We start from the raw sequence: 18,327 nt of genomic DNA on the forward strand, positions 1-18,327 counted from the left end.
ACATAGTCTTGTCTCATCCAGATATATGTAATGCATGCGTTGTGTCCGTTCCGGACAAAATCAAAAACGAAATACCTTTGTGTCTTTTTGTCATGAAAGAAGGTTAGTCTCCCACGTTTTATGTCTTAGTTTATATTTACAGTAACTTTCAGATGCAAACCTTAACGAGTACCTGATAGCTCAGGAATTGGTAAATATGGTTAGGGAACACATGGGACCAGTTGCAGCTTTCAGATTGGCTGTTGGAGTAAAAGCTTTACCAACCACCAGATCCGGGAAGATTTGCAGGAAATCAATTGCAGATTTAGCCAGGAACAAACTGAAAAAGGTGCTATTATTTTATAGCGGAAAGGGTTTTTGTATTATATTTGTGGAACTTGCAGATCCCAGGAACTGTGTTAGACCCTACAGTTTACAAAGAAATCGAGGAATTGCTTCGAAAACTAGGGTTTTGTTCCTCTTAACTAGTTTAAGTTTTAGTTTTAATATGGTAAACTTACCTACGTTTTTATACTATGAAACTAAAGTTTGATGAAGACTAAAGTTGATTTAAAGTGATAATAGAAGAGGAAGGAAGGAGAGAAAGGTGGAAGCCAAACTGTCAGAGGCCTTGGAGGAATTGTCTGCCTACTACGACTCTAATCACCTTAGATCAAACCCCAGCAAAACGCAGATCTGCGCTTTCCACCTCAACAACAAATATGCAAAGCGAGAGCTAAACATTGTTTGGCGTGGAATACAACTGCAACATTTTCAAGCACCCAAATACCTAGGCGTTACTCTGGACCGTACATTATGTTTTAAGCAACATTGCATAAATACAAAGGCCAAAGTAAGCGCGCGCAACAACATCCTTAGGAAATTGACAAATAGATTTTGGGGAGCGGACCCACAAACCTTAAGAACATCCGCCTTGGCCTTATGTGTATCAGCTGCTGAATATGCAGCTCCGGTCTGGAGTGCTTCAAAACATGCAAAACACGTCGATACAGCCGTAAATGAGACAGCACGGATAGTGACTGGATGCCTAAAACCCACCCCTGTTCAAAAACTCTATCCCCTAATTGGAATCGCCCCACCACATATTCGACGCGAGGTTGCTACCAACATTGAAAGAAAAAAACAACAAAACGACCAAAGACACCCTCTGCATGGTCACCAACCACCAAATAAACGTCTCAGGTCTAGAAAAAGTTTCCTTTTTCGAACTAAAGAACTGGAGGGTACGGCGGAGAAAAATCGCACTGATGAGTGGAGGGAGGAGCTTGGTCGGGAACAAAATGTAAACGAGGAAATTGCTTCTGGAAGCCAATGCCCTTATCCGGTATGGAGGACCCTAAACCGAATGAGAGTCGGAGTCCCGAGATGTAGGACGAACATGGCTAAATGGGGACTACTCCCGGACAATGAAGACACAAGATGCGACTGTGGTGCAATCCAGGACCCGAATCACCTGTTGGTCTGCCCCATGCTTAAACAGCCCTGCAGTATGGAGGACTTGCTTATTGGAAATGACAAGGCCATAGCGGCCGCTAATTATTGGAAAATGAGTGTATGAACCGGACACGAAAAGTAAAGTAAAGTAAGTAAAGTGATAATGTTTTTTTAGTATGGTGATAATGAACCAATCTACCTAAAAGTTAAGTATTAAGCTATGAATAAATTAATTTTTGGTTACTGGGTTTTTTATGAGTTCACCTCTAAATTTATCCCACAAGATAATCTATGACGGTTTTGGTTTTTGTATTTATTGCATTAGCAACCTACATCAATAAACTCCAAATTGGTGCCACACTTTACACAGGAAGTGACCTGAAAAACGCTTATTAATACCGCAACGGTCTCTTAAAAGCCGACACACTACAATATATTTATTTGCATTTAGACTGGTTTCCCCAAACATGATTCACTTCTCGTCTTTTCAAAGTTCCTTCACATATCGCCCATGTTCGTAAGAAAGTCTTCCTAGAACCGATATTGTAAAATCCCACCAATGCGCTCCAAGCGATTTGTAAATAAAGCTACTTCCATCATCATTCAACTTTTGTTTGGACGGCATTAAAAGTTGCCTCAGTTCAGGGTTATTCATTGGTTGACTAACAATTTCACCAAAAAAAAAAATCTAAACAATACTGCCGCATTTATAAGTACAATGTTTCATTATCGATAATTAATTCAAAACCATATTTTCTAATCGGGATTCGCACTATTTTATAACTGTGCATGTGAATGAACAATGCGTGGGTTTCTATTGGTTCTTGTGTTGAGTATTTCTAACGTGTGTTTGGAGGGTTTACCTCCTGGAAAACATGGAGTTTAGTATGAAAGTCGAGTTCCTTCAGACAATGCGGTAAGTAACGTTATGTTTAGTTCACCAAAATGTTGATATCAAAATATTGTCTCGTCGAGAGAAATGAGTATATTTGGGTGATTAGTTACTATTTTACACTAACTAGGATTTAAGTTAAGGCGACCAACGTGAATACACGTATATCGAAGTGCTCTCAGTTTTTCTTCGTTTTTCATAGTTTTTAGTAAGTCTTAGTGAATAAAATTTATCATGGAGGCTGCTAGTGACGGTGAGAAGACATCAGTGAAAAAGAAGACCAACATGAACCCTGTAAGTGGAGTTAAAACGCGAAGTAACTCACTAGGAAACGTTAATTTATCAGCATTTCAAATCAGGCAAATAATAGGAACCGACGATATCAAGAGACCACTGATAAGCGACGTAAACATAAACAAGGCCAAATGTATACAAACCAGTGACCACAAGATACGAGGGGAGGATAAAAAGTTGCAAAGCGGTATATGTATGGGAGATAAAAATAAAAATAAAAGACCACGATCTGAATTGAGTCCAGAACAGACAGGCAAAAAGCGACAACGTGAGGAAACCAGTACTAGTAACAACCAAGCAGAAAATTATGGAGATGCAGGAAAAACGGAAGAATGTGTTATCTCCGAGGAAAAAATTTCCGAATTTTATGCTGCTTTGGATATTTTTGCCGCCGTCATAGGGCAAGGACAAGACGAATTTTCGCAAAATTCTATGAAAAGGGCTCACTCACAAATATGTAAAATATTTGCTTTGTTGGTTTTCAAGCAAGGTCAAATTGAAAAAGAAAATGTACAACTCAGAAGTAAGTTACTCTTTCAGTCTGAAATGCAGAAAACTTTTGAAATGGGACCTCGGAATCACAACCAAGAAAATATAACGTATGCAAAAATTGCCGGCTCTGTTCCAAAAACAAACGTAAATCAAGAATCTACCTTAGAAAAACAAGATGAAAAGGAATGGACAACTCCAAAAACATCAAGAAGATACGAAACAATGATAAACGTTCCAAATGTCACAGATCCAAAAGAAGCCATGAAAAAGCTTAAACAAAACGTTAATGTAAAAGAGATAGGTGGAGCATTCAAAAACGTAAAACAAACGAAAAGTGGAACAATAATTGTTGAAAGTCACAGTAATGTCCAACAGGAGCAACTACAGGCAGCAATACAAAAAATAGAAGATATCAATGCAAAAGAAAAACTAATAAATGATCCTATGTTCATGATCACCGGGATTGAAAAAGGCTTTTCTGAAGAAGAATTTATAGAAGAACTGATTAGGCTAAATGACGAAGTTGAATCAGAGCTACAAACAAGTGTTCGGGATAAAATTAAAGTGGTCACGAAGAGACAGTGTAAAAACATTAATAAAGAAAATTGGATTTTACAAGCCCCTCCCGCCATCTCAAAGTGGTTCTTAAAAAGAGGTACGGTTTATTTTAACTTATTGACAGTTTACGTGAAGGAGTATTACAACCTAGCCATGTGCTTTCAATGTGCCGGTTTTGACCATGTAGCAAAGTATTGTTCACAAAAAGAGTGTTGCCATAAATGTGGAGCGGAGCACAAGTCAAGTGAGTGTACTGAATTAGTTCTACGATGCCCGAATTGTGTCAAAATGAAACTGGAAGATACTAACCACTCTGCTAGAGATATGAGAATCTGCCCAGTGTATCAGCGAAGACTTTTAAGGTACAAAAATAATATTAACTATAGCACGGTTTTTCAGTAACTGAACAAGGGGAAAACACGTCATACAAGAAATTTTTTGAAAATATTAGCATTATACATCAGAACGTGCAATCACTCGGGAATTCAGTAGATATACTAAACGACATGCTTGGGGACCACCCTGAATGTAGGATATTGTGCATTACAGAGCATTGGAAATCAGAAGAACAACTCAAATATATGTCTTTGAAGAATTTCAATTTAATTGCAAGTTATTGTCGTGAATTAAATAAGCATGGGGGGAGTGCAGTATATGTGCATAAAAGCATAAAATGCAAAACGCAAAAAAAATATTCCAAAGTTTCGATAAAATATCAGATCGAAATAGCTGCAACAGAATGTGACCTACAAGGTGAATTAGTTTTGGTACTATCAGTATATAGACCTTCAGGTGCAAGCATAGAGATATTCTTTGACCGCTTTGAATCCTTACTTAGTGCTGTAATGAAGGAGAACAAGCGCGTTATTGTTGCTGGCGATTTTAATGTGGAAATGCTGAAAAGTAATACAGCTAAGGGAGACTTTGGTGACCTGTTGGAGTCGTTTGGATTGAAACAAACAATTTTTGAGAACACTAGAATTAGTAAAAATTCTAGCTCTTGTATAGACAATATATTTGTAAACTTTAACAATATTGTACATAGTGCCGTGCTACATACATCTACCTCAGATCACACTGCGCAAAAAGTAACTTTTAAGATAAAGAAAACCTTTGAAAAAAATATGGAATACAAAAGATTTTTTTCAAGTGAGAATAAAAATAATTTCTTTAAATATTTAAAAGAGCAAAACTGGGAACTTGTCTATAAAATACCAAAGAACGAAGTAAACATGCAGTGGTGCACCTTTTTAAATGATTTTATCAGAATATTTAATTTCTGTTTTCCTTTAAAATTAGTAAATACCAATCAAAAATATAAAATCAAACACAAGAATCCCAGAATCAGTGAATGTAAAAATAGATTGGACTTACTGTTGTCTTTGTCCAGAGTTAATAATGATTTTAAAGAGAGCTACAACAAAACTAAAAAAGAATATGACCAAATATTAAAAGCAGTGCGGTCTGAGGAATATGAACATAAGCTAAGATTATCAGACAACAAGAATAAATGTATGTGGAGGATTTGCAGAGAGATAACTGGACAGAATAATAATTTTCCTGAAACTGCAATTAAGGGCGATCCGGAAGATATTCCCAACGAATATAATAACTACTTGCTTTCAATTGTTCCAGATATTTTAAAACAATTAAACACCATCCCCTTTAACTGCAGCATTAGGGAGAATGACCAGTCTATGTTTCTTAGAAAGATGTCCACTCAGGAGTTATGTGAATTGTCAGCAAAAATAAAAAATAAGCATAGTAGTGGGATTGACGACCTACCTACTAGCATCATCAAACCAGCTATTCCGGTTGTTAAAGATGTGCTTTGCCATATAATTAATAATTCCTTCAAACATGGTATATTTCCAGAGCAATTAAAGATAGCGTTGATTAAGCCTTTATTTAAAAAAGGAAATGCGGATTTGATGGAAAACTACAGGCCTATTAGTTTGTTGCCGGCTTTTTCAAAAATTTTTGAATTATGTATGTGTAAACGGTTGATAGATTTTTTCAAGCATTGTAATTTATTGAGCTTAAATCAGCATGGTTATGTGCCTGGAAGGTCCACGCAGACTGCAATATTTAACTTTACAAAACGGATATTAGAAAGTATGGAAAAAGGTAACCTGGCGATTGGCATCTTCTTGGACCTGTCAAGGGCGTACGACTGTGTTGACCCAGATATGTTGCTTAGAAAACTTAAGGCTTACGGTGTGCGAGGTCAAACATTACATTTGTTTTCATCATATTTAACTAATAGGCAACAAAAAGTTAAAATATTAAAAAATGGACAAAATTATTTCTCAAGTCTGAAGGAAAATAAAATTGAAATTGCACAGGGAAGCATATTGGGACCTATTTTATTCATTGTATTTCTTAATGACCTAAGCAACATTCTGCTTTCAGAAAATGAGCATGTGACGTGTTATGCCGATGATACGAATTTATTGACAGGGGGAAGAAATGTAGAAAGCCTAGCACTATCGGGAGAAAACTTATTTTGCAGAGCACAAGATTGGTTTAAAAGTAACAGATTATTACTTAATAATAATAAAACAAAGGTTCTACTCTTTAGAACAAAACAATTCAAAATTGAAAAACCTGGAACACTAACTTTTGGACAATCAAATACAGAGCTAGTAGAACATACCAAATTTCTTGGAATTCACTTGGATGAATTCCTAAACTGGTCAAATCATATTTTAGAGTTAAACAAAAAGCTTAGTTCAGTTTGCTATGGCATACGAGTCACTGCGAAATACATGAATGAAAGAACATTAAAAATCCTATATTACGCAAACTTTGAATCTGTGCTCAAGTATGGGATAATATTTTGGGGTTCTAATAGCTTAATGGAAAAAATTTTTGTTTTACAAAAACGAGCACTTAGAATAGTCAAGAAAATGGGATACAGGGAGAGCTGCAGGGGGGTTTTCAAAGCTAATGGCATTCTGACGGTGTGGGGACTATATATTTATGAATGTATAGTTTTCTTTTTCAAAAACAAAAGTATGTTTGATCTGGAGGTACATCATAGTTATAACACTCGAAGCGTAAATGTAAATTATCCGATACACAGATTAACTATAACCGAAAAAAATCCATATTATGCCTGTTTGAAGCTTTTTAATACATTACAAAATGATTTAAAATTAGAAAGAAATGAGAAACTTTTTAAAAGAAAGGTAAAACAGATGTTAATTAATTTAGAGCCATATTGTATCAGGGATTATGTAAGAGACTATTAGGTGTACACTCATTCTTAAAATGACGCTGTTTCTTTTTGTGTTTTCATGTATGTTTTTTGTAGTTACAGGAAATGTATTGTGACCATAATTAGAAATAAAGAAGACTAACTAACTAACTAACTAACATTAAGGACTGTAGAAATAGATAATATCAGGGTCATTACTTACAACGTACATGTACATACATTATCATATTTTATTAGTTTTTTGTGACTGAAATAGTGTTGACGAACATTGCTCTGGTCTTATACAGGGTGTGTGCGTGTGATCTAAAAATTTAGAACGTACAGAATTACAAGAAAAGAGTAATACTAAAGCTTGTGTGATATAAATCAAAGTTTTAGACTTGTTATTGGTTGTACTAAAATTATTATTATTATTATTACTCTCCCACTATATTTAAGAGAACTGTTTACAGTTCGTTAAATTACTCTAAGCAGAGAGAAAACCCATTCTTTTTTCTACCTCCTTTTAGCATCTCACTTAATATAAAATAAATTAAAATCAATCGTATGTAAAAAGTTAATTTGTTGCAGTTGAAATTTATGAAGCAATACGGTTATCTGGTGGATGACAATGGACAATCGGAGGCAATCTATTCCGAAGAAAACTTGCACGCCATTATAAAAAACTTACAAAGGTTCGGCGCCATTGAAGAAACTGGAATAATCGATAACAACACTTTAAAGGTACCTTTTATCATCCCCAGAAGGTTATGATGATATGAAATTTTAAATTTTAGCTGATGGCTTCTCCAAGATGCGGAGTTCCTGATATAGTAACAGATAGGTATTCAAAACGCCGCAAAAGATTTAGTGTAATTGCGGGATGGAACAAACGACATATTACTTACTAGTAAGTACATTTTGTAGAAATTGAAGGTAAAATTAAGTTTACCAATTATTCAGCATTTCAAATTGGTCATCAAGACTCGGTGAGGAAACAGTAGCCCGAAACATTCAAAGAGCTCTGGACGTTTGGGGAGGTTATGCACGACTAACATTTTCTAGATCATCCACCCCCGATGCGGATATTATCGTGGGTTTTAGTAGAGGATATCATGGTGATAGCTATCCGTTTGATGGGTCAGGAATGGTACTGGCACACGCATTTTTTCCTGGAAATTCCGAAACACCTGGCTTGGAAGGAGATATTCATTTTGATGATGATGAGAGCTGGGTTGACTTAACCGATCAAGAAAGGCAGGAAGGTGTCCAAGGCACCGACTTCTTTACAGTCGCCTTGCACGAATTGGGGCATTCTCTTGGACTGTCACACTCTACAGTACCCACTTCGGTCATGTTTCCTTATTATAAAGGATGGGAGGAAGATTCGAATAATTTACTGGATTATGATGATATTTTGGGAATGTATAACTTGTACAGTAAGTATAATAACGAGACATCAACTTATTTCTAAAAAAAAATCATATGGAGACACACAGAATGTTGAAGTTTATTAGTGACACAATTGAATTGGTATTAAATACGGCTACGTAAATGATATTTAAGCCTCCATCAAAACGACACAAATGAAAGTTGATTCTCCAATATTAAAAAAACAATTACATTTACTGACTTTTTTTTATTTGCAAAGTTCAACGAACATTAGATGACGAGGACACACACCAATATAACCCTCCAACTGAACCAAGAACCACACCAACTACCACCACATCTACTACTCCAATCTACGATAATCCAAAAAGTGAACCCACTACTGAATCTACAAAAAGACGTAATCCTTGGTTTGGACCTAGGGGCTCTCCTCATCGTCCTCATCACCACCATCACTACCATAATCACCATCATCACCAAAACGAACCAACCAACAATCCACCGGAAGATGACGACAAAAATGTAAACGAAGAAGACAATGAATCTGTAGATGACCATAAGAAACACGACCCTCACAATCCTGGTCTTGTTAATAACTCCCCCAGTATGCCTTATATTTGTCAGGGGTATTTTGATGCAGTTGCCACTCTTCGAGGAGAACTGTTCTTCTTCAAAGATGACGTGAGTTTAGTATGTAGGTACCAAAAACCTTGTGATGGAAAATTATTTTTAGTATTTGTGGAGGTTGGAAGACCAAGGTATTATATACCCGGGATATCCAACCACAATCCGGCTAATGTTTCCCGGTCTGCCTAAATCGGTGAGAAAAATAGACGCCGCCTACCAAAAACCAAATGGGAATATTGTTTTGTTTACTAGCAATCAAATTTGGATATTTAACGGTTTCGAGTTTGTGGAAAATAGTCCACAGCCTTTGACCTATTATGGTCTCCCTGACTATCTCGATAGTGTCGATGCAGTTCAAACATGGGATAGAAAATGGTATTACTTAACTAAACATTTTGTATCAAGTAAAGCTTAGTTTCCGCAAATTAGGTAAAACCTACATCTACAAAAATGATCGATTTTGGAGGTACAATGAATCTAGTGGAATCATGGATGAAGGTTATCCTATGGGAATGGAAAGATGGGGGGGAATCCCTAATAACTTGGACGCTGCAACTACCTGGAAAGGTTTAAAAATCTAATTTTAGTTATAGTAGTTGTATTGAGTTAAATGTACTTTCAGAAATTACATACTTCTTCAAGGAGCATTTATATTGGACATTTGACAACAACTGGATCAAACCAACTGATAACTCACCAATGCCAGCGGCATCTGTTTGGCTAGGATGTGAAGAAGATCCGGTCTTAATAAACCGTTTATTTGGCTCCTAAAACTCTTCAACTTAGTTTAATGAATATTTATAAAAATCATAAATATAAACAACATTATAAACAGTAAAATTTTTAAAATATAAATATTCTTACAACGGATTCACCAAGGAAGTTCCTTTCCGTCCCACTGGAAGAATTTTCCACAGTGTTTTTCCTCTAGATTGGTTACAAACTTTACTAGACTAGAACAACTGGATTCAACTGTCATGGGAGCGATGTTGGTTCCCATGTCGGTTTTCACCCATCCGGGATGAACGCAAGTAACCAAGATTCCTTCAGGTTTTAGGTCTAAGCTTAGAGATTTTGTTGCCATATTAATAGCAGCCTAAAAATGTATGATAGTTTAGTAGATGGTTTAGTATTACTCATAATTCTTGAATAATGATAAATTAACTCTAACTTAATTTTTCTCGAACAACAAAATTAATTTTTGATACCCAAGAGAAGAACAAAGTCAAAGAAGAAGTACAGTCAAAAAGAAAGTACACTCATGATTTATTCACCGAAATGCTCGTCATTCTAAAATATAATCAGTAAACAGTCAGAATAAACTACAAGGTCAATAATTAAGGATAATATCCTTTGTGGTTATGTGAGAAAAATATATAATGAAACATTGAAAATGACAAACACATTATCCTTTGAGAACCAGTTTGTTATCGAGTCTAAAAATATACTTTATCGTTAATTTTTGCACACTCATTCTCAGTTATCGTAGAATTTGAATAGCCTGATGTCCTGCCAAGCTAAATTATCCTTCAAGGATGCGAAATTAAACAGACCACGCAAAAAGTGGATTATATACCAATTTTAGTAATAAATATACTTCAGTGTGTGTTATCCTTTAAACAGCTTATCTCCATTATTTTTAATCCAGTGCATATCAATAAACAAAACGTTATCCTTAGCAATTTTACAAAGGAGGAAGTCGTAAAACTGTTGCTCGGCTGTTTCATCATACTTGTCGATAAATTAATCAGCATGAGATAGCAGGAATTAAAGGACATGATCCTGTATGACGTCAGCATCTGAAGTGTAAATTATTATCCTTTATCGCTTTTATGAGTTTCTTAATTTACAGTTTTGTCTAAATTGTATTGAAACAAATTTCAAGTCTAATAAAAGAAACTAATATTTAACTAAAGTAAAATATCCAAACTATATTCACTACGCATTGACCTTTACATGTTGATCAATTGCACCGCATTTTTTAGCTAAGTGACTATATAATCATGCAATTGGCAACACTGTAAATGTAGGCAATATAATCCTTAATAATTAACCCAATTAAGTGGTCCGTAATTACCTTAGAACATCGATAAGGATATAATCCACCATCATTGTTTAATTCTATTGATCCTAATACCGAGGTCATATTGACGACAGCCGCTTTTCGGCTACCAAAAGGTTCACTAGAATGATAAGCTACAGCTTTCTTTAGAGCGGGTAGCAAAGTCTAAAAAATAATATTTATATTATTAACACAACTGATTAAAGTCTGTAAAACCTTGGTCAGCATTATAGGTCCTATGGTGTTAACTGCAAAGGTTTCAGAGAGTTGTTCCGCTTTGACGAAATTAATTCTGGTAGATTTTGGGGCGTATCCTGCATTGTTGAACAATACGTTCAACCCTTCTTGACCTACTATACCTTCTAATTCTTTGGCAAATTGTTCGAAAGTATTAGTATTTCGAACATCTTTTTCAAAAAATAGCATTAACTTGTAGCCTTTGGGCTTATTTGGGACTTACCCAGCTGCATCAGATGAACATTTTGGTGTTGTCCAGCTAAATCTCGGAGTTCCTAAAAATATAATAACATTATTTGTGAATACAATTTATCTTAGGTGGATTAGTGGATACGTGCTACGTAAGGTATAGGAATGAACTTTTTTCTTATCGATATCCAATTAATTGGTTTCGCACCCAAGTTAATGATGCTGTAATTATTTATCAAAGTAATTGCCCGGTTCTGACGAGCTTATGGTTTAAGGTGTCAATTTACTGGGTTCCATTAGTGATAACAATGTCTTGCAAGCTGTGAGTGTTAGATAACCAATTTTCTGCTACATATTGTAAGTTTTTTGAGTTATCTAAAATCAATCAAATTACTTATTTACATTAATTAGCAAAAACCTCGACCTTGACTTAATAACCTTCCTTGTAATTTGCACACACCATAACTTATTCTACCTACATGTTATTTCCACCAGTGATGTAATTTTTACTACAGATTGTGATTATTCACCCGATGGGTTATTGCAATTTATTATCATCTTCGAAGACGTCGGATGAGCACGTTCATAGTTTGATCCGTGTATTTTATAGTGTTGTGAGAGTTACAAGATGCCGTGCTGGAAATCATCGAAATCAAAGTCGTACGACACTAAATCGAAATCCAAGCCTAGTTCAACAACAAAAACCAGTGAAAATCGCAATGGTAATGTGACTAATGAGTCTGAACGTGAACCAAAGCAAACAACACAGAATGATATTAACGGTAAGTAATTTTTTTTTCATGGTTTTGTAAGCAGATTTCACCTTTTTATGTTAAATAATGATTATTTTACTACACCATTACAGAAACCAAAGATTTAGTTTTTTAAGTCAAGATCATGAATTTCACACAAATCATATTCGCCCAAACTCAATGTTATTCTTATTAGAAATTCTAACGTCTTCTTAGAGCCTGTTTATAAGGCTTTTTGCATTAGCAATTTATATTTATTGCAAAATTTGTTTATTTTGCATTAACAATTAAATAATGTCTAATGTGTATAATGTATACCGTTTTTAATTGCATTTACTTCATTAAAAATTTTAATCAAGTTTAGTAATTTAGAAAAAGTGCTGGTTTAAAAAACCAGTAATGAGTATTAGAATATTATAATATTAAAAAGAATTGTATAATTCAAAGTCAAAGACAATTTGTGTGCTTGTTTAACCATTTCAAATTTCAATAAAGTTTTGAAAAGCAATTGGTAGTTAAATGGACAGACAAAAATATTAAAGTATAAATTGAAAATTTACTATACAGGGTGCCAACCTAACATAAAGAAGGCAGTGCTGTCACAAGAAGTCAATATAATCATTTCTATTGCCAAAGACTAGATGAACATTATTTTGAACAACATAATTTTTGTCAAAACGTTTTTTCGCGTTTACTGCTGATTATGTGCTGATGTATTGGGTCAAGTTAAAAATTAATTTATATTAATTACCAAAATTACACAAAATTGCACCAACACTGTATCAAGGAACAATGATAAGCAACTATTCAGAAAATTTAAGGACAATAACGGCAACATTGCAGCCGCGTGTATTCGGGCCGACGTCATTAAAAAGCGGTAACTCTCCGATTTTTTGTATTTGACGTTTGACGGTCGGGCACGGTCGGTCAGCGAGTAAGATAAAGTGAGACGTGATTGTTTCCCAGTTTTCACGGTTTGGCCGACGAATTCAGTGTAGTTTTTCAACTATTTTAGTGATTGCAGTGTATAGTAGAGTTAAATGGCGCCCATAGGTAATCTTGTAGTTTTAAATTCAATTTAAATATTGAGTGAAAACCTAACCTAAAAGCAAAGTCCACTTACCGTGGCCTTCTCGATATTCCGGCAGGTTGCTATAACGTATTTGGGCGGATTTGCTAAATTCACAATTTGTTTCACCAGTCCTAGGCCTAAACCGCGATTGCACCCGGTTATTAGGATCGATTTCATATCGCCAGTTAACTTTCGGTTAATTGCCTCCAAGTGAAATTATTTCAGAACCAAAAACATCTAGCAGTCAGCCGTGGCTTGTCGCTCGAACATCTGTTTAACTGTCAATGTCATCATTATCATGGCGTCAGTATTTTGTTTTAAAAATGTCAGATTTGCTAGTGCCTGTACGGTTCGAAATGCAAAATTTGCGTTATTTAAATACCTGGAACCCGCTCAAGTCCGTTACGCCAGTTGCGCTAAATCAGCGAGTAAGTAAAAGTATCATAATTGCGACATTGATCCCAATTTCTGCTAGGTGAAGTGGTGGTAGTGATGCAATGTGATGTATAACCTTGAAATAGATGTAGGATACACTGTGATTTTTTCACTTTCTAATCTTGTTTAACTTGAACCAACCATGCAGGGCTAAAAATCATGTCAAAGGACCACAAAATGTTAAATTGTCACAAACATATAACTAGTTTTATTTTTTTGTAAACCTCCAGTTATATTCAATTTTAAATACTCAAGTGTTTGTAGTACTCTACATCTACGTTATCTACTATTTTATTCATTTACTGCATGTTTCTAGCTTCACTAGGTACTTTAAAATTGTAATGTTCTTTTCACTGTGGGTATTTGATTCTTTGAAGGCTACAACTCATTTTGGAGAGAGGAGGATTTTATTGTGTAGGAGTAGTTCTATTTGATGTTTACTTAGCCACACCTATGGGTTTAGTAGATAAATATAGCCAAAGGATGAATAGGGAAGTTAAGGGCAAGGTGGTCAAGTTTTTATTAAAACATCCTAATAGTTAAGAGGATATCATACAAAATGTACAAATTCTGTTTAGCATATATTAGTTTATAAATTGTGCAACTTGGGACAAGTATGAATCTCTTACCGTTTTGATGAAAATGCATTGGTTTTAATGTGTATTTTCACTGCTTAAAATAAAGTTTGTGTAAATAAGCATTAAACATTACACATCTGTAACCCACCATATTAAAGTGGCTTTTAAAAATATAAAACTTGAATAAAATTGACTTCACCACATGATGATTGGTAAAAATAAAGGACTATTATTATTATTGATTAGGGCTAAAATAAAAAACCATTAGAAACATTATGGAAATTCCCTGAATTAATGAATAATAAATAGTGTTCCAGCCAGTATTTCATTTCATAACACTAGGTATATTGAGGACATCTTTCAGTAATTTGACAAATAAAACTGTCACAACCAAAAAGAAAAAGTTAGATAACTTTAATTACTTATATGGCAGACGGCTCTATAAAAACTGATTTATGTAAAACTAGGCTCAGCCAATTGCCACCAAATGATCTTCCCACTGGTAATATTGATTTACTGAGCTGAACCTAATAATTACACTACACTTGATAACTGATATATAAAATTTTCTTTTTGATCTTCAGGTGATTATGATTACGATCTCGTCGTCATCGGCGGTGGGTCAGGAGGATTAGCGGCCGCCAAAGAAGCCACCACTCTTGGAGCAAAGGTTGCAGTTCTTGATTATGTGACTCCCACACCTTTAGGCACTAAATGGGGCTTGGGGGGTACCTGTGTAAACGTCGGCTGCATCCCCAAGAAATTGATGCATCAAGCCGCTTTATTAGGAGAAGCTATTCATGTAAGTTTTTTTGATGGCAACTTAGAGATTAGACAACAAAGCCTAAAAATACACCTCACAGATAATAATTAATATGTAATGTTTCTTTGATGGAAATCTGTAATTGAATTGAACCAAGTGTATACAGAAATTATTAGCTGGATTGAGGTCAGTTTTTTTTAACTCTAGTGGATCAATAGTGGTTTACCAATTCAGATAATGTGACTGATATATGAGTATTCAAAACACGGAATGTTCATACTTTGTTGATCATATTTTTGGATAAGATGTTTAGTTATTTAGAACACCCTGACCCTGAATAGCTACTGCTCCTGGTCACAAATTGTTAATTGTTTAACTTTATTGATTCAACTCTGATTTGTTCTTTAATGTCATTGATTGCAAATTGATAGGGTTTTTTAACAGGCAATCTTGGTGGAAGCCCTGACACTTAATCTTTAATTAATTGGAGAGTGTCTATTCATATTCGCGTTTTGCTTCATTGCAATTTACTTACATATCAAGCATTCCTTGACTTGCTTCCTAAAGTGCATTCTAATTATAGGATGCAAAAAGTTATGGATGGCAAGTAGGCGATAACATTAGCCACAGTTGGGAAACGTTGAAAGATGCAGTGCAGGCTCATATTAAATCAGTAAATTGGGTTACCAGAGTAGATCTTAGGGACAAGTAAGTTATTCTAGAAAAACTAGGCTTTAACTAATTTATGATATGATATTATATAGAAAAGTAGAATACATCAATGGATTAGGCACTTTCAAGGATGCTCACACTGTGCAAACCACCACTAAACAAGGCGAAAGATTATTGAAAGCCCGTTATTTTTTAATTGCTGTTGGTGGCCGACCTCGTTACTCAGACATTCCGGGAGCTGTTGAGTATGGCATCACCAGTGATGACATTTTCAGTCTAGACCGGGAACCCGGCAAAACTGTGATTATCGGAGCGGGTTATATTGGTCTAGAATGCGCCGGCTTTTTGAAAGGCCTGGGTTACGATGCTACTGTGATGATCAGGTCGATTCCTTTGCGTGGATTTGACCAGCAGATGGCTAATATTGTTGTAGCTGAAATGGAGGACAAAGGTGTTAAGTTTTTGCGCAAGTAAGTTATTTTAGTTTAAGTAGAGAAAGAGGTTGTGACCTGTATGAGTTACAGGAGCGTTCCCAAATCAGTGGAGAAATTAGATTCTGGTAAATTGAAAGTGACTTGGGTTGATGACTCAAAGCAGGAGTTTAGCGATGAGTTTGATACGATTTTGTTCGCCATCGGTCGTCGAGGGCTGACCAAAGAGTTGAAACTCGAGAATGCTGGTGTGAAGGTTGCTGAGGATGGAGAGAAAATCGATGCAGTTAATGAGCAAACGAATGTACCGCACATCTTTGCTGTAGGGGATGTTTTATATGTAAGATTAGTTAGTTGGAGATGGTAATGTATGTTATTTTACGTGATTTTATTGACAGAAAAAACCTGAGCTTACGCCTGTGGCTATTCACGCTGGCCGACTGCTCTCTAGGAGGTTGTTCGGCAACGGTACAGTCAATATGGACTATGAAAATATAGCAACTACCGTGTTCACTCCATTAGAATACGGTGCAGTAGGTACAATCACCCTTCAATTATTTCTGGTCAAATTATCATTAAAAGGATGATTGATTTAGGACTGAGTGAAGAAACAGCAATCAGCAGGTTTGGCGAAGACAACGTCGAAATCTATCACGCATATTACAAGCCAACAGAATTCTTTATTCCTCAAAAAGGCATTACTCACTGCTATTTGAAGGTAGTCGCATTAAGGGAAGGTGAGCAGAAGGTGTTGGGAATGCACTTTATTGGACCCCAAGCGGGCGAAGTGATTCAAGGATTTGCTGCAGCCATCAAGTAATTTGGAAAGTAGAATGACGTAATCAAAAAACTAAATATGGTTGTTTTCCAGGTGCAATTTGACCGTAAACGCTTTGATGAGCACAGTAGGCATCCATCCGACTATCGCCGAAGAGTTCACTAGGATAAACATCACAAAACGATCAGGCAAAGATCCCAACCCTGCATCGTGCTGCAGTTAAATTTATACACTTCACATTTGGCCTGTTTTATTCACGAATTACACTTTTACAAGTAAAATTATATGATTAAGACTATTAATTTCGGATTGTTGCACTTGCCGATTTCTCGTTTTACAAAAACATTTACGAATCAGGGCGGAATAAGTTTTCGTTGCAATGCTTATTTTCTAGCTCAACGATTGTTTACAACAGTATAATTGTTTGTGTTTTTCTAATTGCTGCATTCCACTCCCTTAACTATTTAATGGTTGGGCAAAGCCTTTATTAAATTTTATATTGTTTTCTAAATTATACACATCCTTGTTTTAGGTTTAAGATTTAATCTGTGCGTGATACTTGGTGTCTAGTTTACATGGATGATATTTTTGTAGTTTTCAAATTTTACAATAATGGTGAGATTACTTAAATTTGAGATTGTTACACCCTACTTCGTTTTTTAAATGGAAATTAAAAGTACCTTCATGCTCAGTAGTTTCTATAGTTTGTAATCCTTTTATGCTTAATAATTTTATGTTTCAGCTTTGCAGAAGACCTTTACGTTCATTTTGACGTATAGTTTTACTCTTGTTTATAAATTCTACTTAAAACTTGAATATTTAAGTCATTCAAGTTCGTTCAGGATTAGTGTCAACATAGTACTCAAAGTAAGATTTTAGATTCATATTAGAAGAACAAGCTAGTCTGCACAGACCAGATACTATGAATAGAGGCTTTTAAAACAGTTCCATCAATATATGACGGTTTTTACGCGGAATCCGGTATTTAACGCCAAATACACGGTGATGGTATATTAGAAGTATCTAGAGAACGACTCAATATGTTTCGATGAAATTTGGAGTGTAGTCTAGGTTGGGTCCAAACTCTCTATCTAAAATATTTTAAACTTTGCGGTGTTGCCAGAACACCAACTTTTGATTTTCAAATGGAACACGCTGTTTCTAATCTCATTTTTGAATTCCTCGCAAGAAGTCTAGTAATTAATGTTGATACTTCCCTATACCTATCTTGCACCGTTTCTTAAATATTTCATAAAAATGGTGAATTTGTCAGCAAAATGGTAGTCTAAACATAAATTAAATTCTGAAAGGTTTGCTTATGTGACCTTTTGTTCTCAGTTAGACGTGGTATTAAAGTTCAAAGACTGAAAATGAAAAAACCTACAGGGTGGTCAATATTTACCTTTAAGTCGGCTAGATAGAAAAACTGCCAGAAATTCGTTTTTTTAAATGCACTTTTAGCAATTTTTT

At 35.2% G+C, this 18,327-nt stretch overlaps 3 protein-coding genes across 8 annotated transcripts; 2 read left to right on the forward strand and 1 right to left on the reverse strand.

The window, feature by feature from the left end:
• The first annotated feature begins 92 nt into the window (after positions 1–92).
• On the forward strand, positions 93–9,758 carry LOC145727774 (matrix metalloproteinase-2-like). Its single transcript, XM_081977597.1, has 12 exons — positions 93–102; positions 153–328; positions 384–448; positions 556–1,552; positions 2,321–2,350; positions 7,461–7,613; positions 7,667–7,779; positions 7,833–8,308; positions 8,521–8,942; positions 8,995–9,263; positions 9,304–9,455; positions 9,511–9,758. The coding sequence occupies exons 1-12, from the start codon at positions 93–95 to the stop codon at positions 9,657–9,659; spliced, it is 3,012 nt and encodes a 1,003-aa protein (XP_081833723.1). The 3' UTR covers positions 9,660–9,758.
• LOC145727963 (C-signal-like) lies at positions 9,470–13,387 on the reverse strand. Of its 3 annotated transcripts, XM_081977843.1 has the most exons (6): positions 13,252–13,387; positions 11,411–11,462; positions 11,167–11,357; positions 10,966–11,115; positions 9,753–9,984; positions 9,470–9,655 (listed from the first exon to the last, which is right to left on the reverse strand). In XM_081977843.1, exons 1-5 carry the CDS (start codon positions 13,375–13,377, stop codon positions 9,760–9,762), a joined length of 744 nt encoding a protein of 247 aa, XP_081833969.1. In that variant the 5' UTR covers positions 13,378–13,387; the 3' UTR covers positions 9,470–9,655; positions 9,753–9,759. The 3 variants fall into 3 exon arrangements, with proteins under 3 accessions (XP_081833969.1, XP_081833968.1, XP_081833970.1); XM_081977842.1 differs by having other exon boundaries at positions 9,631–9,984; XM_081977844.1 differs by lacking the exon at positions 13,252–13,387 and adding an exon at positions 12,880–12,976 and having other exon boundaries at positions 9,631–9,984.
• Positions 11,600–17,548, forward strand: LOC145727957 (thioredoxin reductase 1, mitochondrial-like). 4 transcript variants are annotated; one of them, XM_081977826.1, is made up of 9 exons: positions 11,600–11,733; positions 11,987–12,158; positions 14,798–15,015; positions 15,560–15,684; positions 15,741–16,118; positions 16,173–16,419; positions 16,478–16,616; positions 16,676–16,895; positions 16,951–17,548. In XM_081977826.1, the coding sequence occupies exons 2-9, from the start codon at positions 12,005–12,007 to the stop codon at positions 17,078–17,080; spliced, it is 1,611 nt and encodes a 536-aa protein (XP_081833952.1). In that variant the 5' UTR covers positions 11,600–11,733; positions 11,987–12,004; the 3' UTR covers positions 17,081–17,548. The 4 variants fall into 4 exon arrangements, with proteins under 4 accessions (XP_081833952.1, XP_081833955.1, XP_081833953.1 ...); XM_081977829.1 differs by lacking the exons at positions 11,600–11,733; positions 11,987–12,158 and adding an exon at positions 13,020–13,181; XM_081977827.1 differs by lacking the exons at positions 11,600–11,733; positions 11,987–12,158 and adding an exon at positions 13,466–13,628.
• Positions 17,549–18,327: the final 779 nt, after the last annotated feature.

This window comes from Ips typographus, linkage group LG4, assembly GCF_016097725.1.
Source record: "Ips typographus isolate SLU linkage group LG4, UJ_Ityp_2.0, whole genome shotgun sequence".
Classification (NCBI taxonomy): Eukaryota; Metazoa; Arthropoda; class Insecta; order Coleoptera; family Curculionidae; genus Ips; species Ips typographus.